Raw genomic sequence first — 24588 nt, forward strand, 5'->3', positions numbered from 1 at the left:
AAAATCTTAATCTCTAAAAAGAATACTGGCTAACCATCTTGTGTTACAAAAGAGGAAAGTAAATTCTATGATTCTATGGCAATTATATGTTTTCCGCAGGTTTTTTTTTTCTTCTACTATCCCAATAGATCTTGTATGCTTCAGTATACAAGCAGGAAACAGTGAGTTAAATGAAACTGATTTTGTCTTTAATTCTTCCTTTCTCCATTGTTTAGACTCCCACATTCTTTACACGGCTCTCCAGACCTAACACTCTAAACAATGAAAATATTCAGAACTCCAGCAGGAAAAATAGGTTATCATGACGTCCTCCTTTCCCTCCTAAATTAAAAACTTACATGATTTGCTAATTAATCACAGGAAGACTGGCAAGCATTTGTTTGCTGTACATACAGAAAATGTGACCTTCAGAGAATGAACTGTAAACTTCAACTCATGTGAAGAACAGCTTAAATTCATGTCCATGAAACTCCGTTTGTGAACCTGTTAAGAAGTCCTCCTTCCCCTTTTCTTCAGGAAAGAGATATTTTTTCTCTAGTCTTGACAGTATGAAGACCACAGATTACTGAAAATGTGATTGCTGGCCGGGCGTGGTGGTGCACGCTTGTAATCCCAGCATTCTGGAGGCGGAGACCGGAGGATCTCAGTTCTTGGACAGCCTCCGCTACTTCGCAAGGCCCTTTGCACCTCAGTGAGACCTGCTTAAAAAAAAAAAAAATAAAAAAAAAAATAAAAACTAGGGCTGGGGTGTAGCTCGGAGGTACAGTATCCCTGGGTTCCACCCCAGTACCGCATTAAAAAAAAAAAAATGTGATTGCTGAACCAATATTAGGTATATGTTTAAGAACTGAAGAGGCACGGTGGCACATACCTGTAATCCTGGTATTTGGGAGGATGAGACAGGAGAATTGCAGATTCAAGGTCAGCCTTAGGAATTTGGCAAGACTCTGTGTGTGTGTGTGTGTGTGTGTGTGTGTGTGTGTGTGTGTGTGTGTTTCCACCAACTAATTTTATTCTTTTTTATTTGTATTTATTTAATTTTGCAGTACTGGAGATGGAACACAGGGGCATTCTACCTCTGAGCTACACCCATCCCTGTTTTTTATTCTTTATTTTGAAACAGGGTCTCAATTGCAAAGGGCTTCACTCCTATCTCAGCTTCCCAAATGCTCTGGAATTACAAGCATGCACCAACATGCCCAGCTTCTTTTTATTTGAAATAGAGTCTAGCTGAGTTGCAGAGGACCTCACCAGGTTGCTGAGGTTGGCTGCAGACCTGCTATCCTTCTGTCTCAGCTTCCTAGCAGGACCCTTTTTAAAAAAAAAAATTAAAAAAAAATAATAATAATTTGGGAGGCTGAGACAGGAGGATGGCGGTTTGCAGCCAGCCTCAGCTACTTAGTGAGGACCTCCACAACAGCCTCAGCTACTTATGAGGCTCTCTATAACTTAGTGAGACCCTGTTTCAAAATAAAGAATAAAAAATAGGGCAGGGGGTATAGCTTAGAGGTCAAATGCCCCTGGGTTCCATCCTCAACTCCACATTAAAAAAAAAAAAAAATGGTACAGGCAAAACATAGCACTTCAATAACTCACCCATAATCCCTGAGCTGATGACCCAGATATTCTATAGCCTCAAAGCTAATTCGACAAGAATTGAAAATTTAAATCCTACATAAGTATCAAGTCATGTTCCCCATATTTCCTCCATCACTCTGAAATCTGTTGCTCAAAAAAAGTCTCTAGTGGCTCATTGGCAGCTTCCATAGATACATGCTGATACACTAATAACTACTCAAAGAATCTCCTGGCACTTCCTTCAAATGGTGACATTTCAGGCGCATTTCTTTCTGGTCTGAGATGGTTTGTGGATTGAACTCTGGTCTGATCAGAACCATACCAGTCACTTTAGTTTAAGCGTTGCCCTTGATTGTGTTCGGTTTTGCTCCATTCCACTCTCAGAAACAAACGTAAGCTTCAGCAACTAGGCACAAGCTTGCATGCATACACAATAATCTTTATAATTAAAAATACCAGATAATAGTTTGCTGATCAATAAACAAAGTATTTATTCAGCACCCATGTGCCAAGCACTGTGCTAGGCACTGTGGTGGATACAAAAATTAAGACATGGTCCCTGCCCTTAAGGAGCTTACATTCTCATGAAGGAGACAAGACCAGGATACATGTACCAGTTAGGAACAATACAAGACAATATATAATTTGGTGTAAGACTGTTGTACAGATTTGAAGCTTCCTAAGGATTCAAAGAAGACAAAGAAATGTGCCTTAGAATCAAGATTTGAGGTGTCAGGAAAAGGGCAGGCCTTGTGGTATTGGAGGTTTAAAATAAGATTCCCCAATAGGTAGAAATAGAAATGAGGTTCAGAGGAAGACAAAAACTATTCATCTGATATAGGGGCTTACTAAGAAGTCACTGTGGATTTCTGAGCAGTAACTTGACCATATCAAATTCAACAGTTTTAATGCAAACTCATAAAATAGTAGCTCAGGGGCATCCTGCAGAGTACTGAAAAGGATGGGATCTTGGCTAACACCACACAGAGAAATCACCTGTCAAAAGGAAAACAGACATAACCTAAAACACTGGCAGGGGAGATGATAATTCCAGGAAGCCTGTTACCCAACATGGCAATAGGTCCAGTATTTCTTAATTTTCAGAGGCACTCAGAGACACAGTGAGGCTTTCACCAGCCAGATCCAGGGCATGGGTGCTTTGCTTTGAGAATACACAAGAAGTTGAAAAATATTAGACAAGAGTCAACACAGAAAAAAGAACAAGTGGAAGAGAAAAGCAAATAGAAGTCCATGGCAGAAAAACACACCAAAGTGTATATAAAATCTATCTCCTAGGGAGATGCAATTTGCACGTCCATTTATTTTTAAATGAACATATACTATATTTCTGTAACAACAACAAAAAAAAAACAACTATGCTTTAGTCAAGTGTGTGCTTTTCAGTATCACTGGTAGAATCCAGGAATCTTTCAATTATGTGTATGTAACATTTGTTGGTCACAAAATTTCATGCATTGAATCTCACTTTTCAGTTGTCTTGCACTGAGAAAAGGAAATATGTTCTGGAAGACTCAAGACCAAGAGGTAAGTTGGGGAAGAAGTAAAGACCTTTCTTTATATCCAGGTAAGCACAGTGATCCTCTCAAGCAATGCGGGGCTTAGGGATGGTGGTAGTGGGTCTGGCCAAACTGGTAAGAGCTCAGTGACTGAAATCACCACTGCTCAGGACACAGTGAGGTAGCACAGCAGGACATCCTGCACAAGGATTTATATCCTAAAGAATCAGAAAAACCAAAATCCTGTAATTGGCTGCTTTTAAGCTATACATTCAAAATACGTTTCCTGTTTTACCCAGCTATTCCCTACTTAAATGAATAGTCAATGAATTGACTTCAGGATTAAAAATCTTACCACAAAAATTCCATTAACTGGCTAACCCCAAATTAACTCAAAGAGAACAAATAAAACTAGAGAAATCCATTTCTAGCCCAAAACCAAAATTAAAAAAAAAAAAAATTAAGTCACTGATAAAAGCTTTCTTGAACAAAGATACAATCAAATTTAAGAATCCCTTAAGGATTACACAATCTAAGATTGGCATTTGAACTTTAAAAAGTTTTTAAACTGCTTAGGAAAAAAAAGCAGTTCCATGGACCCATGTTCCAAAGAATTTCAACAATCATATTCAAAGTTACTTTCTAGCAATATATAAAATACATGTACTAAATTCCATTACTTATGCATATTCCATTTAAGGACATTAAAATACTTCTCAATTTAAACACAATCTGAAAATTCCTATTTAGGATGTTTATTTTCAGTAATTTAAGCCTATGTCAATCTTTCTGAGGAAAATCTCGGTCTGGAAAGCTTCCCTTAACCAATATAGAAAGACTAAAGACAATTCAATTTGGGGAAAGGGTCTTGTGCCTACCTGCTGTTCATGAAAACTGAAAGCATCCCTCCATTAGGAGTGTTCTTTATAGTCTTCTGGATTGTAATTTATAACACTAACCAAGGGGATTACTATTTCAGACTAGTACTTATCAAACCACAGGCTTTAAGGGCCTAATTCTCTGAACCCTAATTTCTCCCTGACTGAGAAGGCACACCAGCTACTTGGCTCTGAAAAGGTTTTCAGCTTTTCACGAAGCAAATGACAGATCCAGGAGGACATTCGCCTAACTCCTACCTGTTCATTTTCCCAGAGTTTTCCAAAACTGCCCTTTACCATCTTCTTGTAGATATTTCTTAATGTAGAAATGCAGGTAGAATAAACAAAAAGCCACACAATAGCCTTTTGCTTACAGCTAACTTTTCTACAGCTGAATTCCTGCTGTTATAAAAATTACCTTCCCTTCTCTTTTTAACTTTGGGTCTGACAACTTTTTGCAGTTCCCAGATGGAGAACAAGCTATCTGAATAAAAGAACTAAATCTTCTGCTGAAGTTAACACTATGAATTAGTAAGATGCACACAGCTTTAACACTACAGCTACGTTGTTTCCAATCTTGAAATGAAATCCAGTCGAAAGCTATAAAAACACACAGGGTGGGCAGGCATATAAACTGCTCTGAGCTCACATCTATGCAGGGGAGTTGGAATACACTACCGTAATTTAAAAGATCACACACAAAAGCTTTAATACATTGAGAGAGAGATGGAATTCAGTTTTATTTTGTCCTCTCTGAAACTTCCATTTACACCATAGCCTCATCTATCAAAAGAAGAGGAAGAAAAAGCCTTGCCTTATGCCACAGAAGTACTTATGTACATGTTAGGGGCGGCAGGGTGTCTGTTTCTCTCCAGTTGTTTTTTTTTTTTTTTTTGGCTCCATGAGATTACACTTTCAGTACCAGTGTAGTGAGGAACCACTGGCAAACCGCTGGAAATATCTTCTGGATTAGTCAGTGTACCATTCCTTAAAGTGCTTCTGGAGTTAAAATCTGTCACGATGTCAAAAGTGTCCACACTTTTGCAACAAAGGATAAAAGAATCCCAATGGGTATTTCACCGAGTCCTTCCCAGATGGGTCTGTTATTGGCACGGCTGCTTTAACCGCCAAGACGCTGGCCCTCACCCCAGGCAAAGCCTCCTGGCCGCTCTTCAGGTAGTGGATTGTAATTTGGATCCTCATCTGGTGTATCGAAAATAGTCCTCCTAAGAAACAGGTGACAGATACAATTTAGTCTCAGGTTATCATAGGCCCAAAGTACTGTAAGGTCAGTCACTCCCACAGGGTTTCTACTAGTGGACAAGGCACTGCATCTGCCTGCCAATTAAATTATCTTTTTTAATGTTTCGTGGTATTGAGGATTAACCCTGGGAGCATTCTATCTCTAAGATACACCCAGCCCCCCCCCCTTTTTTTTCATATTGGAATAGGGGCTCAGTAATCGCGGAGGTTGTTCATGAACCTGTGCTCCTCCTGTCTTAGCCTCCCAAGAACTGGGATTACAAGCGTGTATCACCACGCCCAGCTGAAAGTTATCATTTTAACATTTATTTAACTTTTACTTCCTTTACTATTTTTACTACCTAGTATCTGTGATTGACATATTTAACTTAACATAGTGGCCTCAAGATTTATCCATGCTGCAGCATATGTCAGAATCGCCTTCTTTTTTTTTTTTTTTGCAGATCTGAGGATGGAACCCAAAGGCATTTGACCTCCGAGCTACACCCCCTGCCCAATTTTTTATTCTTTATTTTGAAACAGGGTCTCACTAACTTGCAGAGGGCCTCACTAAGTAGCTGAGGCCGTCTGTGAACCACTATCCTCCGGTCTCAGCCTCCCAAATACTGGGATTACAAGCATACAAGCAAGCATCTGCCACCATACCCAGAATACACACACACACACACACACACACACACACACACACACACACACACACACACACACACATATATATATAGCAGCACTGGGGATGGAACCCAGGGGCATTCTATTGCCAAGCTACACCCCCAGCCCTATTTTTTATTCTTTATTTTGAAACAGGGTCTCACTGAGTTGCAAAGGGTCTATTTAGTAGCTGAGGCTGTCCTCACTGCAATACTCTTGTCTCAGCCTCCCAAATGCCATTTTTATTTTTGAAACAAAGTTTCACTAGGTTGATGAGAGCCTCCCTACTTGTTGAGGCTGTCTTCAAACCTGTGATCCTCTTGTCTCAGCCTCCCAAGTACTGGGAATTACAGGCATGCACCACCACGCCAGCAATTGAACCCTTTTTAATATAGTATTTCCCAAAGACAAAAATTGAGAGTGAAAGAGGTCTTATAAATCGAAGCTCTAGCTAGGGAAACTGAAGTTCAAAAAAGGAGAAAAGACTAGCTTAAGGTCATGTGGCTGCTCAGCTGAACAACTGCACTGGGCCTCGAGTCCAAAGCTATTTCTACTTGACTTCTCTGCTTCTCTTATCTCCCACCTCCTTTCCAGACCAGGAATTCCACTGTTAGAAACTTCCCTCTCACTTCTACAGCTTATCTTGCTACTCACCTCTCTAAACTGGATAGCAGCCTTCTTCATAAAGTCAGGAGCTGCTCTGGTCCAGGAAGTTTTAGTGGTCATCTGTGACACTAATTACCAAGCCACCCCCATGACATCCTGAGCCTATTAACCTCACTCATGCCACAACCCTGACACTGCCTGCTCCCACCCAACCCATGTGCTCCTCAACTGCAGCCAGATTGCTAAATCTGCACGTTATTTATTGACCTGAATTATGTGTATCAGGAGCTATGGGAGGCCCATAAATCCCTAGATCATGGTTCCTGTCCTGATTTATCCATAAGGGTTCAGTACTCACAAAATAGATGGTGTTTTCAGAATCCTTATTCCACCAGGCTGACTGGGGAATACATCTTCTAAGAAAAAATATATGTGTCCAACTGCAATACCTACAAATCGACCAGAAATAAAGAATGAGGGACAGGATTAAAATTTTGGCTGCCGGTGAACCTACCAACATAAATTGCTTATACGTAGGATAAATGTCAGATAACAAAAAATTAATTTATGGTCCTTGAGATGTAACTATCAAACAATCCTACACAATAGCCTATACATAAAACCCAGACAGAATAAACATGAAAAATAGTGACAAAATTAAGTTTATAGGTTAAAAAATAATAGAAAAATAAAGTGATAAGACTCTTACCCAAGAGGTCCACAATGATTGAGTTCCCCAACAGCAAGGAAAACCCCATGAGCACCCAGGGCAGAAAAGGGGCCTGGAAGTTGAGAAGGCCAAAGAAGTTCATGCGGACATACGGATTCCTTCGGCTCCATACGTAGACAAGCATTATTGTAAAGGCCTGGCCCAAGAAAACTAAGCTTACAAACAAACCAAAAAGCTAGCGGATGCCATTAAGGAAAACATCAACATTAACAGAGTAACAAGGGAGACTAAGCAAGAGAACTGAAGACTGCATTCTAACAAAAGCTTTGCAGAGAAGTTGAGTGGTTACATCTTTAGAAGAGAAAGAAAAAAGCTTGAGTATAATCACCCAGAGCAATGAGGCAGAAACTGGCTTAGGTGAACTATCTGAATTATAGCGACTTCAAATTAATATTCTACTTTCATGAAGCTCATGCCTCTTAGTTCATGTCAACTCCTTGGCCAATAATTACAGTAAAGTACACTCACCATCAACACCTTTACAGATGAACAATGCCAGCTGGAACAAAATCATCTCTGCAGACTGTACTACCTCCAAGTCTGTTATACAGAACAAATGCTTTTTTTTTTAAATAATGAATCAATTTTGAGCTGGGTGTTGTGGCACATACTTATAATCCTAGTACTTGAGAGGCTGAGATAGGAGGATCACAGTTTGAGACCAGCCTCATTAAAAAAAATAAATAAAATTGGGCTGGCGGTATAGCTCAGAGGTAGAATACCCCTGGGTTCAATCCCAAATCTATCTACCTATCTCTCTCTCTCTCTCTCTCTCTCTCTCTCTCTCTCTCTCTCTCTCTCTCACACACACACACACACACACACACACACACACAGAGAGAAATAATCTTTGATAGTAACTAAATACATGTCTCACTAACTTAAAAAATGAAGTATACCCATCAATGATATAGCTGAAATGCTTTACAATAACCCACCTGGGTTAAAAGTTCCTCTACCTTGTTCACAGTAGAGGAGATTCCTGTCTGACCTTGGAGAGCTGTCGCAGAAAGTGTGCTGTCAAATGGTCATGTCCTGAAGCTAAAATCTGGAGGTCTACCTTTTATCTGTTTGTTCAGAATATCTAGTGAATTATGGGAGACAAGACAAAAAGCTTTCGGAAGAGACAATCTGTTCTTGAACATTTTCCTGTATTCCCATTATTTGTTGAAGGATACAGTCATTAAGAATCCACCAAAAAGGAACATAAATACAAAGTCTGCTGTCCGACCTCGGAAAGAGCCTTCTTCTAGCATTCGACAGTAACGGTATCTTAAGTTTCAAGTTAAGAAAATGTTAAGCATACAAATATGAATTAGAATTTCATGTATTACTCATGTGCATGTGGGCTCCACATTATCTGTCAAGCCTTCACTTCTATAAGAGTGAGTGGTAAGGTGATTTCTCTTCTTTTCCTTAACCAGGCATTTTAAGCAAGGTCAATACTAGCACCATATTTGACAAAGATTGTTCGTGGCTGGGGAACTAATCAAAATGTTGTGGAAACATGTTTCCAGTAAACTTTAACTCCTTTCACATTTGTAGTATTGTCTTTTCCATGCTCAGCCAAACCTTAATCTGCACCATTCTTGCTTTTCTACAACCTATTTGGAAGAAATTCCCATTAAGAAGCTTTGTGCAATAGAAACTACTTTTCCAGGCCAGGCAAGTTAAGTATTTCGATATATGTCTTGGTCAATAAAGATGCATTACAATGAAAAAACTTTACTAGAAGCTTATCAAAATAATTGAAGATAAAGGAGGCATAGGAATTCATCCTAGGCTGAGTCCTATCGCCCTCACAAGGTCCTGTTCACTGCAGGTGAGCTGAGTTGTAACTCCCCTCTTAATCCTGAGGTGGAGGTGGTAGAAGAATGCCCTGTTCAGTGGCCCTAATTACCATTTGACAGAGCATGGCTTTTCTATCTTTCAACAAACTGGAACATGGCTGGAACATGGCAAACCCAGCAGATTATGGTACTATCTTTTCAGTCAGGAGAACTAGCAATCAAGACAAGATCTCAGTCAGGTATGGTGGCGCAGGCTTGTAATCCCCACGCTTGGGAGGCTGAGACAGGAGGATCGCACGGGTTCGAAGCCAGCCTCAGCTACTTAGTGAGGCTCTCAGCAACTTACTGAGACCTGTTTCCAAATAAAAATATAAAATAGGTCTGGGAGCATAGCCTGGAGGTAGAAAGCCCCTGGGTTCCAACCCCAATACCACCAAAAAAAAAAAAAAAAAAAAAAAAAAAAGACAAGATCTCAACAGTTTCCCATTTCTCATGAAATCATTACGAAACCCATGGCAAAATTCTTTGACTGAATTATGACTGTATTCAGATTGTTTTACCACTTTGTATCTACTGATTTTTTTTTTTTAATTAACTGTGGTCCTGGGGATTGAACCAGATTTTATTTGTTTGTTTGTTTATTATTTATTTATTTATTTGTGGTACTGGGGATTGAACCCAGGGGCATTCTACCTCCAGGCTATACTCCCCAGCCCTATTTTTTATTCTTTGTTTTAAAGCGGGGTCTCATTAAGTTTTGGAGGGCCTCACTAAATATGTGAGGCTGGCCTTGAACTTGTAATCATCCTGTCTTAGCCTCCCAAGTACTAGGATTACAAGCATGCATCACTATGCCCAGCTCTAATTTTATTTTTATTTGGAAACAAGCTCTCATCAAGTTGCAGAGGCTGGCCTAGAACCTGTGATCCTCCTGTCTCAGCCTCCCAAAAACTGCAATTACAGTCTGGCTCTGGTGTTATTTTATTAGTATGCCTTATTTTTAATCACATCTCTTTTCTCGTGGTTGGATTTATGTGCAACTTAAGGACAGTAATGATATCTACTCATGGTTAGAACTTCCTATGTAAACAGTGAGGTACAACCCCCTCAAAATGTTATACTATCTGACATATCAGTTTGTGTATTATTGACCCAGAAATCACAGCTCGGATAGTATCAAAAATAAGCCAGGTATGGTGACACATGCTAGTAATTCTAGTACTTGGGAGGCTAAGATAGAAGGATCCTAGGTTCAAGGCAAGCCTTAGCAACTTAGCAAGACCCTGTTTCAAAATAACATATAAAAAGGTAAAATGCCCTCTGGGTTCAATCCCCAGTACCAAATGAACGAATGAATAAGTTACAGCTGGCAGTGGCACATGCCTATAATCCTAGTACTTGGGAAGCAGAGAAGGAAGGATCAAAGGTTCAAAGCCAATCACAGCAACTTAGCAAGACCCTGTAAAAGGGCTGGGAGTGTAGCTTGTAGGTATAAATGCCCCTGAGTTCAATCCCCAATACAAAAATAAGTAAGTAAATAACAGAATTAATAATGTAGACTTACTGTCTTTCTTTCTTTCTTTCTTTCTTTCTTTCTTTCTTTCTTTCTTTCTTTTTTTGCGGATCTGGGGATGGACCCAGGGGCATTCGACCTCCGAGCTACAGCCCCTGCCCTATTTTTTTATTCTTTAGTTTGAAACCGGGTCTCACTGAGTTGCAGAGGGCCTCACTAAGTAGCTGAAGCTGTCTGCAAACCACAATCCTCTGGTCTCAGCCTCCCGAATGCTGGGGTTATAAGCGTGTGCCACCACGCTTGGCTCCTTCCTTCCTTCCTTGTACTGGGAATTGAACCCAGGGATGAATACCTGAGTTACACCTGCCCTATATCATTTTGTTTTTTGTTTTGAAACAACAAGTTGCTAAGCCTGGCCTTGAACCTAAAATCCTCCTGTTTTAGTCTCCCAAGTACTGGGATTATAGGGCTGTGCCACTATGCCTGGCTCAACTTACTGTATTTCTTTTTCTTTTCTTTCTTTCTTTCTTTCCTTTTTTTTTTTTTTTTTTTTTTGTGGTACTGGGGTTCCTGGAAACCCGGGCTACACTCCCAGACCTATTTTTTATATTTTTTTTTATTTGGAAACAGGGTCTCCTAAGCAGCAAGGCTGGCTTTGAACCTGTGCGATCCTCCTGTCTCCGCCTCCCAAGCACAGGGATTACAAGCGTGCACCACCACGCCCGGTTACTTACTGTATTTCTTAAATAAATCTAAAGTTTTGGTGCTGACTTCACTTAATAAAGGATACAGAAAAATCATATTAAATAAAAAGTTGAATCCAACGGGTCCAAAAAATAAGAAATTGGTGATTAACCTCCATATCTGTAGGGGGAAAAAAATCAAGAGAAAGATGGATTAATTAAAATGTATTACCAGGAGACATTTTGATATTATAACAAAAAAGACGTCCTGTAACTAAAATGGTTGAAAGGCCTTGGAGGGTGATAATCTATTATCTGACACTAAATTTTTGTGCTGTTTCTTGTTGAAAGCCTGTAAAACACTGTATGGTCTGTGATTTATTTTATTTGTGGTACTAGGGATTGAACCCAGGGGCATTCTACCTCGAAGCCATACCACCAGATTGCTTTTATTTTTTCTTTGGAAACAGGGTCTCACTAAGTTGTAGAAAGCCTCAGTAATTTGCTGAGGCTGGCCACCAACCTGTGATCCTTCATCTCAGCCTCCCAAATATTGGGATTATAGGTGTGAGCCACTGCATTGGCATGTGTTGTATAATTTATAAGGATAATAGGACAGAAAATTTCTAATTGTGATTGTCTTTTTTAAAAAAGCCCACACATATGGTAAGGCAAATTATGGAAAATGGAGGACTAGATTAATTTGCAGATGTGTATTATTATTATTATTATTATTATTTTTTTTTTTTGGTGGTACTAGGGGTGGAACCCAGGGACTTTTCTACCTCCACGCTATACTCCCAGACCTATTTTATACTTTTTTTTTTTTTTTTTTGGTGGTACTGGGGTTCCTGGAAGCCCTTCTACCTCCGGGCTACACTCCCAGACCTATTTCTACATTTTTATTTGGAAACAGGGTCTCCTAAGCCAGTGCGTGCGGCTGGCTTCGAACCTGCGCGATCCTCCTGTCTCTCCCTCCCAAGCACAGGGATTACAAGCACACGCCACCACGCCCGGCTTATTTTATACTTTATTTGGAAACAGGGTCTCACTAAGTTGCTGAAAGCCTCACTAAGTAGCTGAGGCTGGCTTCAAACCTGTGCAATCCTCCTGTCTCAGCCTCCTAAGTGCTGGGATTACAAACCACCACGCTACCACGCTCTGATATGTAGTATTATAATCTAGTGAAGCATCCACAGATAACCACACAAAAGGTGAACCCTCAACATCTTCAAGTGTTTAACATAGTCTATTATCTCCCTAGGCAGGTATGACCATCCCCATTACACAGAATGAGGAAACTTGGCTTGCTCAAGGTCATGCAGCTTGTAGAAGGCTTTGATTTCAAGTCTAAAACTAACTGCAAAAGTAGAAGCTTAATACCAAGAATTTAACCCTAGGCAAAGTAAGAAGCTATGCTCAGATGGCGCTGTAGCTCCCAGCAAAGCCACAGGAGTGTGGAAGAAGGCTGTAACAAGAGATCACAGGACTGCTTTCCACAACATTAAATTTTGTGAATCAGTAACTATTATAGTTGGCAAGTTTTAATTCTAGCCGGCTGTGGTGGTGCACACTTATAATCCCATTACTTAGGAGGCTGAGAACAGGAGGACTGCAGGTTCGAAGTCAGCCTAATCAACTTAAGCGAGGCCTTCCCACAATTTAGTGAAACCTTGTTTCAAAATAAAAAATAAATTAGGGCTGGGGGTGTCACTCAGAGGTAGAATGCCCCTGTATCATACACACACACACACACACACACACACACACACACAAATTCTACATTTTAATTGCATCCAAGATTTGATTTAACATTTGTTTGTTTGTTTTACAGAACTGGGGATTGAACCCAGGAGCATTCTACCTCTGAGCTATACTCCTGGCCCTATTTTTTATTATGTATTTTGGATCAGGGTCTTGCTAAGTAGCCGAGGGTGGCTGTGAACCTGTGATCCTGTCTCAGCCTCCCAAGTACTAGGAATACAAGCATGTACAACCACACCTGGATGCATCCAAGATTTTAGAGTTCTCATCCTAGTAAGGAGACAAGCAAATAACTACAAACGTGAAAAGAAAAAAAACTCTAATACAAAGGATAATGATGCTGAAAAGATCACACAGAATCTGAGTCTTGAAAATCAAGCTGGAGATCAATAAATAGCCAGGCGTGGTGGCACACGCTTGTAATCCCCGTGCTTGGGAGGCGGAAACAGGAGGATCGTGCTGGTTTGAAGCCAGCCTTGCTGGCTTAAGAGACCCTGTTTCCAAATAAAATATAAAGGCCGGGTGTGGTGGCGCACGCTTGTAATCCCAGCGCTTGGGAGGTGGAGACAGGAGGATCGCGCAGGTTCGAAGCCAGCCGCGCTGGCGTAAGAGACCCTGTTTCAAAAATATAAAATAGGTCTGGGAGTGTAGCCCGGAGGTAGAAGGGCTTTCAGGAACCCCAGTACCGCCAAAAACAAAACAAAACAAAAAAAAAACCAAAAACAAACAAACAAACAAACAAACAAAAAACCAAATAAAATATAAAATAGGTCTGGGAGGTAGAAGGGCTCCCAGGAACCCCAGTAGCACCAAATAATAATAGTAATAATAATAATAATAATAATGAAACACATTTCAGACAGAACAGCCTGTTTGGGGACAGAATTATTATTTGGGTCTCTCCTCTACTCCAACTATAATCTGTATAATCATCCTAAAGTAGAAAAATAATTTCACTTCTAGGATTTGAGTTACTGGAATCTCCCACTGTAATTTAATAAATCAGTACATTGCTTTAGATATTGGTCTTTTAGAGTTGTGTTAGCATGATCTGATTCTTGGAAGATGGAATGACTGATTTGATTAGTACTAGGCACTGAACTCTGGGGGGCTCTGAGCTACATCTCCAGCCTTTTTATTTCTTTTGTTTTAAGATGAGGTATCTCCAGGAGGATTGCACAGGTTCAAAGCCAGCCTCAGCTACTTAGTGAGGCTTTCAGCAACTTAGTGAGACCCTGTTTCCAAATAAAATATAAAATAAGTCTGGGAGTATAGCCCGGAGGTAGAAAGCCCCTGGGTTCCACTCCCAGTACCACCAAAAAAAAAAAAAAAAAATTTTTTTAAGATGAGGTCTCTCTAAGATGGGCATGGTGGTACAAGCCTATAATCCCAGTACTTGGGAAGCTGAGACAGGAGGATCTCAGGTTCAAAGCCAATCTCAGGAATTTAGTGAGACCCTGTTTCCAAATAAAATACAAAATGGGGCTGGGGGTGTAGCTCAGAGGTAGAATGCCCCTGGGTTCAATCCCTAGCACCACAAAAAACAAAACAACAAACAAACAAATAGGGTCTCTGTAATTGCCAAGGATGGCCACAAATTTTGAATCCTCCCTCAGCCTCTAGAGTAGCTGGGATTACAGGAGTATACCACTATGTCTGAATGATGGATTGATTAAAAACTACTGTCAAAGCCAGGTACCATGGTGCACACCCTTAATCCCAGTACAAAGGCTGAGATTGAAGAGGCTGAGATTGAAGGGTTACAGGTTCAAGGACAGCACAATAACTTAGCAAGACCCTGTTAAAAAATAAAATAAGATGGGCGCGGTTGCGCACACTTGTAATCCCAGTACTTGGGAGGCTGAGACAGGAGAATCGCAGGTTCACTGATAGCCTCAGCTACATAGTAAGGCCCTCTGCAACTCAGTGAGACTGTTTCAAAAATAGGGCTGGGGGCATGTAGCTCAGAGAATAGAATACTCCGGGGTTCCATCTCCAGTACGACAAAAATAAAATAAAATAAAAATAAAGTAAGAGTGCATAGAACACCTAGAGGTGGGACACTTCTGGGTTCAATCTCCAGTATAGATAATAGGAAGGAAGACATGCAAGCACTACCAGGATTGAATTTATACCCTGGATCAGGATGTTGTAACAAGGAGGAAGAAGGTATAATGGTGAGTGGACAAAATAAAGCCAACTTGTGAGACTCTCTCTGGGCAACTAGCTGGTCAATCTCCTCTTAAACTACAGCATTAGCTATAACCAGTGATACCCAAACATAAAAACTACACATATCAAGACCATGCAGGAAACATTAAAAATAAAATACAGATTGTGAATTCCTAACCTTGGTGATTCTGATTTGTTATAAAATGAAGATCTTGAGAATATCTTAAAAGTTCTTTTGCCCCACATGGTGGCCCATGATTGTAATACTAGCATTTGGGAGGCTGAGACAGGAGGACCGAGGTTTGTAAACAGCCTCAGCTACTTAGTGAGGCCCTTTGCAACTCAGTGAGACCCTATTTCAAAACAAAGAATAATATAGGGCTGGGGGTGTAGCTTGGAGGTAGAATGCCCCTGGGTTTCATCTCCAGTACTGCAAAAAGGAAAAGAAAAGAAAGAATAAAAAATAGGGCTTGGGGTGTCGCTCTGAGGTAGAATGCCCCTGGGTTCCATCCCCAGTCCCGCAAAAAAAAAAAAAAAAAAAAAAAAAAAATTCCCTAAGTGACTCTGAAGACCAACCAGCCTGCTGAATCACTGCATTACACCCCAACGACTTATATTCAAAGGTCCCCAAAGGAATTATTTTTCATTTTTCCCCTACCCTTTCCTTCCCAATACACTCGTTTTGGAGATACTTTAATGAAGAATTGCAAAAAAGAAGGAAAAGAAATATTAGCCATGATAGCAAAGGACCACTTACTTGAAAGTGTTTAAAAATTAATTCAGGATTGAAGTACAGCTGAAAAGGTGTAATCAACTCCAATTGCTGAAACAGAAAAAGAGCTGCTTAAAGCAATTCAGTCAAGAAACAAAATTTCATCATGTACAACAAAGGATTACTAGGTGTAGCAATTCCTAACTCCCAATTCATTTAGGATTCCTTTAAGCCCTTCTTAGAGCCAGAGGAAGAGGTCAGTAAAGACTCTCAAAATTAGTACAATCCACGTTATACTCAGGGATGGCCCAAAGCCTGGGAGGCAGGCAGGCATCTTAGATGCAGGTCAGTAAGAGCAGCTTCTGCGAATATGCCCACCACGTGGGCACCACCTGAAACAGCTGGGTGGCACAACACAACTTACTTGAAATAACCAAGATTCCAGACTATGTCCCCATTAGGACTGGATGCCGATAGCCAGCTCCTTATATTCATAAGACGTTTCTCTCCACAATTTCCAGCATTCTGTCCTCAATATCTAAGTCTCTTCACTTGGCGGACTGTCCTTCCTCTAGTCACCACGTTACCACCTGGCCATCGCTAGAGCTCTCGGATACATTGTGGGTGGGCGGCTCCCGCTACCCAGACCCGCTAAAGATCCGATTTCATATCTCAAAAAATGACTTGATCCCTCATGGAGAAGCACTCCCTTCTCGGGTCGCTGGATTAGCACTCTTGGGGTCATCCCGAACCCCAGAATGTGCCCTGTATGCCTCCACCCACCCCTGGGACTAGACCCTCTGGATTTCCCCGAGGCCCAAAGCCCAATTTCCTAAAGAACCAGTCACATCCAGCCCGAAAATGGGACGGTGGCGCTACAGCTGCTCACCACGGCGGCGGTGGTGAGCACGCAGGCGGTGGTGTAGGCGCGGCTGACGGGTGGGATCTGCAGGTACTCCAGCCGCAGGCTCTGGTACGCCATCTTTCCCACCGCTGCTTGCCCGCCCCCCACTTCCCCTTCCGCCAGTAGGTCCAGGAGGCGGGGCGAACTCAAAGCGCCCTTGCTTCAGCCTACCTCCTGATGTCCAATCAGCGCCGCGCGATCTGACAGCCACCAATCACTAGAGCCCTAACACCCGCCCACCCGCCAATCGTAAGTTGCGTCTCCGCGGAGCCCCAGCCTTGCTTCTCCGCCCACCAACATAGACCAGGGGAGAGAAAGTACCGTTTCTCCTGCCAATCCCGGCCAGCCACAGCTAGCTTTCCTCCTGGCCCCTTTCCGTCACCAATCAAGATACCCACTCCGCCCGATAGCCGGCCAATCAGGAGCGCGATAGCATCCCGCCTTTGGTTCGCAGAGGCACGTATCCCTCAGAATTTCAAGACGCCGCGCCGCCGCCCATCTCCGGCAGCTGGCGGCGGCTGAAAGGAGGTGGCGCGAAGCCCGAGTGTGGTCCACTTCCTCACCTCCAAGCCGCTGCAGTGAAACCCGCGGGGTGCGTATTCTCCCAGGAGGAGCGGGAAGGGAGGCTGGACGGAGGCCTACCGCAGGGGACCGCAGGGCGTGTGGTCGGGCTGGCCCCCGGGGCGGGCGCCGGCCTGGGGTCCCGGCATGCAGCGGGGCCGCGCACCCCGGGGCGCCCGGTCCAGCGGGGACACCCGCCTCCGAGCCCCTGGGCGCTCCCGGCGTCCGATCCCATGCTGCCTCAAGACACAAGCCTAGCCGCGGAGACCAGGCGGCAGAGCGGGAGTCCTCTGGAAAGTGTTTGGACTTGAAGGGTAACTGCCCGGGGAGGGAAAGCAGCCCGCTTCGGTTGGAGTAATGGCTAGCCTGATGACAGGAAATGTTCAAAACAGCCGTCATTCGGTGGGTTATAAGAAGACCCTGAACTTCAGAACAAGGGCGTGATCATTAAGCCTGGTAGTATGTAAGGAAAGTACCAAGTAAAAGTTTGGAGAGCGTGGCTTAAAAAAATAACAAAAAGGGTCCAGAGCCGAGGCGGACGCATGTTATCACTGCTTCTCCCGAGCTGAGGCAGGAGGATCGCAAGTTTGAGGGCAGCCTCAACAACTCAGGCCCTCCGCAACTTAGGTCCTGTTTCAAAATAAGAAATAAAAGAAGTCTGGAATGCAGCTCAGAGGCAGAAGGCCCCTGGGTTTAATCCCTAGTAGACAAAAAAAAAAAAAAAAAAAAAAACCCAAAAAACTTATACAGTGCGTCGTAGAGAAGAAAGAAAAGGTTGGAAGTTTGATTTAAGAAGTGTCGCCGGGCGTGGTGGCACAAGCTTGTAACTCCAGCATTTGGGAGGCTGAGAAGAGGATCTCGGTTTGCAGCCAGCCTCAGCTACTTAGTGAGGTCCTCTGCAACTCAGTGAGACCCGGTTTCAAAATAAAGAATTAAAAATAGGGCAGGAGGTGTAGCTCGGAGGTCGAATGCCCCTGGGTTCCATCCCCAGATCTAAAAAAAAAGTGAAGTGTCTTTCAATGGAGGGACATGATTAGAATTGGTGATGTCACACACAGGATAGAAAGAAAAAAAAATAAATAAATACAGTTGGCAATCCAACAATGGTGAAAGTTTGAGACAACAGTTTTAGAGAACAGTAGGATGCAGTTAGGAGCCAACTCTTTCTACTAAGAGTTGAACCATCTTTCCAACAGTGTGTAATGAACAACCAAGCCATTTAAACAATAAAAATATTCTAGTTGACTACAAAACATTAGGTAGTCAGTATGTGGAAAGTTTCACTTTTCAAGTTTCCAGCTAGTTTGTGAGGCTAGATGGTTTTGGTTTTCAAAAAATAACAATGTAGAGCTGGGTGTGATGGTGTACACTTTCAATCCCAGCATTTGGGAGGCCGATGTAGGAGGATCATGGTTAGTGGACAGCCTCAGCTACTGAGTAAGGCCCTTTGCAATTCAGTGAGACCTTGTTTCAAAATAAAGAATAAAGCAGCCGGGCGTGGTGGCGCAGGTTTGTAATCCCAGTATTTGGGAGGCTGAGCCCGGAGGATCACGGTTTGCAGACAGTCTCAGCTACTTAGTGAGGCCCTTTGCAACTCAGTAAGACCCTGTTTCAAAATAAAGAATAAAAAATTGGACAGGAGGTGTAGCTCGGAGGTCAAATGCCTCTGGGTTCCAGCCCCATACTCGCATAAAAAAATAATAATAAAATAAAAATAAAGAATAAAAAATAGGGCTGGGGTGTAGCTTGGAAGTAGAATGCCCCTCGGTTCCATCCCCAGTATTGCAATAAATAAATAAATAAGTAAATAAATAAATAAAATAACAGTGTAAACAATTTTATACCTACCAAATTGGTAGTATTTAGAATCTTGAATAATATCAAGTGTTGGCAAAGATTTGAGAAAGAAATTCTTTGCACTACTGGGGATTAAACTCTTCTACCTCCGACCTATACCACCAGCACTACTTTTTATTCTTCATTTTAAAACAGGGTCTCACTAAGTAGCTGAGGCTGGCGCGAACCTGTGATCCTCCTGTCTCAGCCTCCCAAGTACTGGAATTACAAGTGACTGCCACCATGCCTGGCTAAAGAAATTCTTATCTACTGCAGGAGAGAGTTAAACCAGTCTAGATGTTCTGGAGAATATTTTGGCAGTATTGGATGTCTGAGTAACTCTCTGAACCAGCAGTCACTTGATTGTGAAAATACCTGGCAAGTCAGGAGACATCATAGGAAGATGTTTGTTGCAACAAGGTGTTTGTCACAAGGAAACTTTACATATGGTATGTACATGTGATCCAATTTTTGGACTATGTCAGTCCAAACCAATGATAAAAACTTGAGTGTTATTTTTATTGGTACTAGGGCTTGAAGCTGGAGCATTCTATCTCTGAGCTACACCCGCAGTGGTCTCGCAAGGTCACTGAGGGGCTTCCTAAGTTGCTGAGGCTGGCCTTGAACCTGTGATCCTCTGTCTCTGCTTCCCAAGTACTGGAATCACAGGTATAGGCCACCATACCTTGCTTAAACTTGAGTATAATAACATGAAGTAATCCCAAACATAAAGAAAATGTAAATATACATGTACAAACTATATTTTTAAGAATGTATGTATATGTGTGTGTATATATATATATATATCTTGAGATAAAGATGAATTGAAAAGGTACATTAGAAACACTAAATGAGGCTGGGCGGGGTGCCACACGCTTATAATCCCAGCACATACACATTAGCCCGAACTCTTGCTGAAGATTTAAAGAAGTTTATTAAAAGATGGAAATACAGAGAACAGGAAGAGCTCCATACTAAACTGGCATGGAGGGATGACTCGAATGAGTACACCAAAGGGCTTACACGTGGACCGGACTTTCTATACCCATGGTCTCCATCTTGTTTACGTAATTCTGAGGTAGTGAACATCCTGTAAGGTACCTCCCCTTAACCCTGAAAGGTACCTCCCCCAACCAGGTGTGGCAAGGCAGCTCCTTTCCTGAAGGGCAAGGTCAAACCCTGCCCTATCCTCCTTAGATCTTCATGTAGATCTCTTTAGAAAGCAGAAGTCCTAGCTCTCCTCTATTGACTTGGTAATTATTTTGAGCTAGGTTAATTTACATTGGAATAACTGCCTGTTTTACACAGAGATCAAGTCCTTGCACAGATCTGCCCCTCACCCATGTCTGCGGCCATTTTGATACAATTATTTTTGAAATATCAATCATCTTCTTTTGAAATATATTAGTAATCAGAGCTTTCCCAAATCTTCCTAGGCCTTTCCCAGTACTGGTACAGGTTCCATCCTCAGACCGGCAAAAAAAAAAAAAAAGGATTGGGAGTATAGCCCAGAGGTAGAAAGCCCCTGGGTTCCACCCCCCAGTACCATAAATAAATAAAAAACACTAAATGAGGTTTCTACTAAGGATGGGAGATGAAAGGTAGAAGAATGAAAATAAGTGAGGAAGTAACATAGACAAAAAAATTGAGTATTATCAACCAAATCATACACATGAAACCCATTCTGCCCCATCATCCTAGATGTTGGAATAGATGTTGGAATATCTGTAAACACACATAATTATTAGCAATGCACAGTGAGACTATATTATAACATTAATATTACATATATATTTTTGTGTGTGTGTATATAGTTCTGGTGATTGAACCCAGGGGCAGTCTACCTCTGAGCTGCACCCCCAGCCCTATTTTTTATTCCTTATTTTGAAACAGCATCTCACTGAGTTGCAAAGGGCCTCACTAAGTAGCTGAAGCTGTCCATGAAACGCAATCCTCCTGTCTCAGCCTCCAATGCTGAGATTACAAGTGTGTGCCACCGTGCCCAGTTTATTTTTTTATTTAGAAATAGGTCTCAAGCCGGGCTGAAAGCCTCACTAAGTAGCTGAGGCTGACTTCAAACCTGCGCGATCCTCCTGTCTCAGCCTCCCAAGTACTGGGATTACAAGCATACACCGCCACACCAGGCTAGTATCTTTTTATTTTTGAAACAGGGTCTCACTGAGTTGCTAATGGCTTCGCTAAGTAGCTGAGGGTTTCTGCAAACCGTGATCCTTTGGTCTCTGCCCCCCAAATGCTGGGATTATAAGCATGCACCACTACACCCAGCCTATAATTTTAATCAATATAATAATATAAGCTCGAAGTTATGGTTTTCAAACTATTGTTACACACCTGTGTTTATTTCATTGAGATTTAGTTCCACAATTCAAAACATGGGACTTAATGGGTTAAATAGAACAGAGAGCAGTTAAAAAGGTCAGAGGATGAATGCCCTTATAAGCCTTATAAGTTGAAAGGGTATATATACTTAAGTAGCACATTCAGATTACAATGCACCAATATATAATCTGTGAATGAGATTACAAAAACATTCTTGCCTGTTTGTACAGCCACACAGTTATAACCACTCTATTTTCAACCATAAGATACATACATTTTCAAGATTGATGGTATCTCATCTTCCACAAAGGACTACAACATTTGCTGCATATTCTTTCATTCTAAATTCACCTGGCAGTTTGCCGGAGTCAGCCGGCAAAAGTACAGGCTCCGAAGAGAGGAGTGAGGATGAAATAATATAACTCTTGTGAATTAAATTCCAAATATTATTTATTCCTAACTTGGAAGGATCGCCAGTACACTCCCGGTGGATATCTCTACTGGCCGCCCTGGGGCTTCTTCTCTTGTGGTATTTATAGTTTTTAGCTTTAGGTTACCCTGGAGGGAAAAAGTCCAAGTCCAGGCAGGTCAAACAATACCCTGTTGCAACACAACACAAACCTAGCCTTAGCTCAGACAGAACAATAGCATCATTAGCATTAATTACTTTGAAGCCTCCTTGACCCCAAACCTTGTAGACTCTGGGCGGAAGGACAGTCAGAAGTATGCTTTCAGTAAAGATAAGGGGAAGACCTTAATGGCTCCCCACAGCAGTTGAAATGGCAGTTTGTAGTAGCTAAATGGTTTCATCTGAAGGACAAATAAAACTTCTGTGACAAGCATATAGTTTCAGCTAAGACAAAGATGCGTAGGTTAAGCTCACACAATGACAAGGAGGTAGAGTGATACTTTCCTACATGTTTACATTTGAAAGGAATGGTTCCCAGGACCTTAGAAAATAAGTCAGGCTGGGTGTAGTAACCCATGAGTGTAGTCCCAGTACTTGGGAGGCTGAGACAGGAAGATCACAGGTTCATGGCCAGCCTCAGCAACTTATTGGGGCTCTCTGCAACTTAGTGAAACCCTGCTTCAAAATAAGGAATAAAATAAGAGCCTGGCATGGTGGCATACCCATGTAATCCCATTACTTAAGGGGCCTGAGACAGGTCGATCATGGGTTTGGTGCCAGCCTCAGCTACTTAGGCCCTCCTCAACTTAGTGAGACTTTGTTTCAACTTAAAGAATAAAAAAATAGGTCTAGGGTGTAGTTTGGAGGTATAATGCCCCTGGGTTCCATCCCCAGTACTGCAAAAAAAAAAAAAAAAGTAGGGCTGAAGGTATAGCTTGGAGGTAGAATGCCCTGGGGGGGGGGGTGTTGTTTGTTTATGTTTGGTGGTGTTGAGGATGTAGTTTACTACCTTTGAGTTATACCTCAAACCCCCTATTTTATTTTTTTGAAACAGGGTCTCACTAAGTTGTTGAGAGCCTCCCCAAGTTGCTGAGGCTGGCTGCAAACCTGTAATTCTCCTGTCTCAACCGCCCAAATACTGGGATTACAGACCTGGGCCACCACATCCAGCTGGAGTCAGTGTTGCAAATCAACAAGAAGCTTGCTCATCTTTTATTTTATTTTATTTTATTTTATTTTATTTTATTTTTTTGGTGGTACTGTGGTTCCTGGAAGCCCTTCTACCTCCAGGCTACACTCCCAGACCTATTTTATATTTTTATTTGGAAACAGGGTCTCCTAAGCCAGCGCGTGCGGCTGGCTTCGAACCTGCGCGATCCCCCTGTCTCTGTCTCCCAAGTGCGGGTATTACAAGTGTGAGCTACCACGCCCGGCCTTGCTCATCTTTTAATTGGGATTTCAGATTGCTCGGTTGGAAGACAAAGGAATTAGTTGACATTTGCATTGAGGTATTTGTGATAGATAATGGGGCTTAAAAGGAATGAGCCTCTGGGCGTAATGGTGCACACTTGTAATCCCAGTACTTGGGAGGCTAAGACAGTAGGATTGCAAGTTCAAGGCCAGCCTTGGCAACCTAGACCCCATCTCAAAAGGGTCTGGGAGTATAACTCAGTGTTAGATCACCCCTGGGTTAAATTCATAGTACTGAAAAAGGGGGGGGGAGTAGGGAGAGAAAAGTTTAAATGAGAGAAAAAGGGCAAGAAAGAAAGGGTCAGAAGATTAGGATACAGTGTATGTGAATGACAGTTGGAAAAATAGCATAGGAGTGTGTGGTTGGAAGGTAGGAGGTATTGAGGAGAGAAGTTACAACAAATATCAAAAGCCAGGTGGCTGAAAGAATGGAGAGGTAGATAAATAACATCTGCTCTCTAGGAATTCAAACTCATTTTTTGTTTATTTGCAGTCTGTTAATATGATTTACTTTCTTCTTATGGTTTTTTTATCCAAATGAATTTTCTTATTTCATTGCAGATTTTTCATAATTGAGAATAGCAAAGCAAACCAAGATGTCTGTGGATCCAATGACCTATGAGGCCCAGTTCTTTGGCTTCACACCACAAACTTGCATGCTTAGGATCTACATTGCATTTCAAGACTACCTGTTTGAAGTGATGCAGGCTGTTGAACAGGTTATTCTGAAGAAGCTTGAGGGCATCCCAGACTGTGAGATTAGCCCAGTCCAGACTCGGAAATGCACAGAGAAGTTTCTTTGCTTCATGAAAGGACGTTTTGATAACCTTTTTGGTAAAATGGAACAGTTGTTTCTGCAGTTGATTTTGCGTATTCCCCCGAACATCTTGCTTCCTGAAGATAAATGTCAGATGCATCCTTGTAGTATGGAAGAATTCCAGCTTCTCCAAAAAGAAATTGAAGAGTTACAGGAGAAGTATAAGGCTGAATTATGTACTAAGCAGGCTCTTCTTGCAGAATTAGAAGAGCAAAAAGTTGTTCAGGCCAAACTCAAACAGACTTTGACTTTGTTTGACGAGCTTGAAAATGTTGGCAGAGATCATGGGACTAGTGATTTTAGGGAGAGTTTGGTGTCCCTGGTGCAGAACTCCAGAAAACTTCAGAACATTACAGACAGCGTGGAAAAGGAAAGCAAAAAGCTGAAACTATCTTAA

The 24588-nt window shown here is 41.9% G+C and overlaps 2 protein-coding genes across 4 annotated transcripts; one reads left to right on the plus strand and one right to left on the minus strand.

Moving 5' to 3' along the window:
- Window positions 1-5093: 5093 nt before the first annotated feature.
- On the minus strand, window positions 5094-16836 carry DERL2 (derlin 2; the record flags this gene model as incomplete). 3 transcript variants are annotated; one of them, XM_080713677.1, is made up of 7 exons in its annotated part: window positions 5094-5199; window positions 6849-6939; window positions 7200-7395; window positions 8399-8492; window positions 11314-11387; window positions 15900-15965; window positions 16747-16836. In XM_080713677.1, 7 exons carry the CDS (start codon window positions 16834-16836, stop codon window positions 5094-5096), a joined length of 717 nt encoding a protein of 238 aa, XP_080569803.1. The 3 variants fall into 3 exon arrangements, with proteins under 3 accessions (XP_080569803.1, XP_080569802.1, XP_080569804.1); XM_080713676.1 differs by having other exon boundaries at window positions 16744-16836; XM_080713678.1 differs by lacking the exons at window positions 5094-5199; window positions 7200-7395; window positions 8399-8492; window positions 11314-11387 and having other exon boundaries at window positions 6907-6939; window positions 16744-16836.
- Window positions 16837-23970: 7134 nt separating this feature from the next.
- MIS12 (MIS12 kinetochore complex component) lies at window positions 23971-24588 on the plus strand (the record flags this gene model as incomplete). The annotated part of the gene is made up of 1 exon (XM_080712200.1): window positions 23971-24588. One exon carries the CDS (start codon window positions 23971-23973, stop codon window positions 24586-24588), a length of 618 nt encoding a protein of 205 aa, XP_080568326.1.

This window comes from Muscardinus avellanarius (assembly GCF_963383645.1).
Source record: "Muscardinus avellanarius genome assembly, chromosome: 16".
In the NCBI taxonomy this organism is placed as follows: Eukaryota; Metazoa; Chordata; class Mammalia; order Rodentia; family Gliridae; genus Muscardinus; species Muscardinus avellanarius.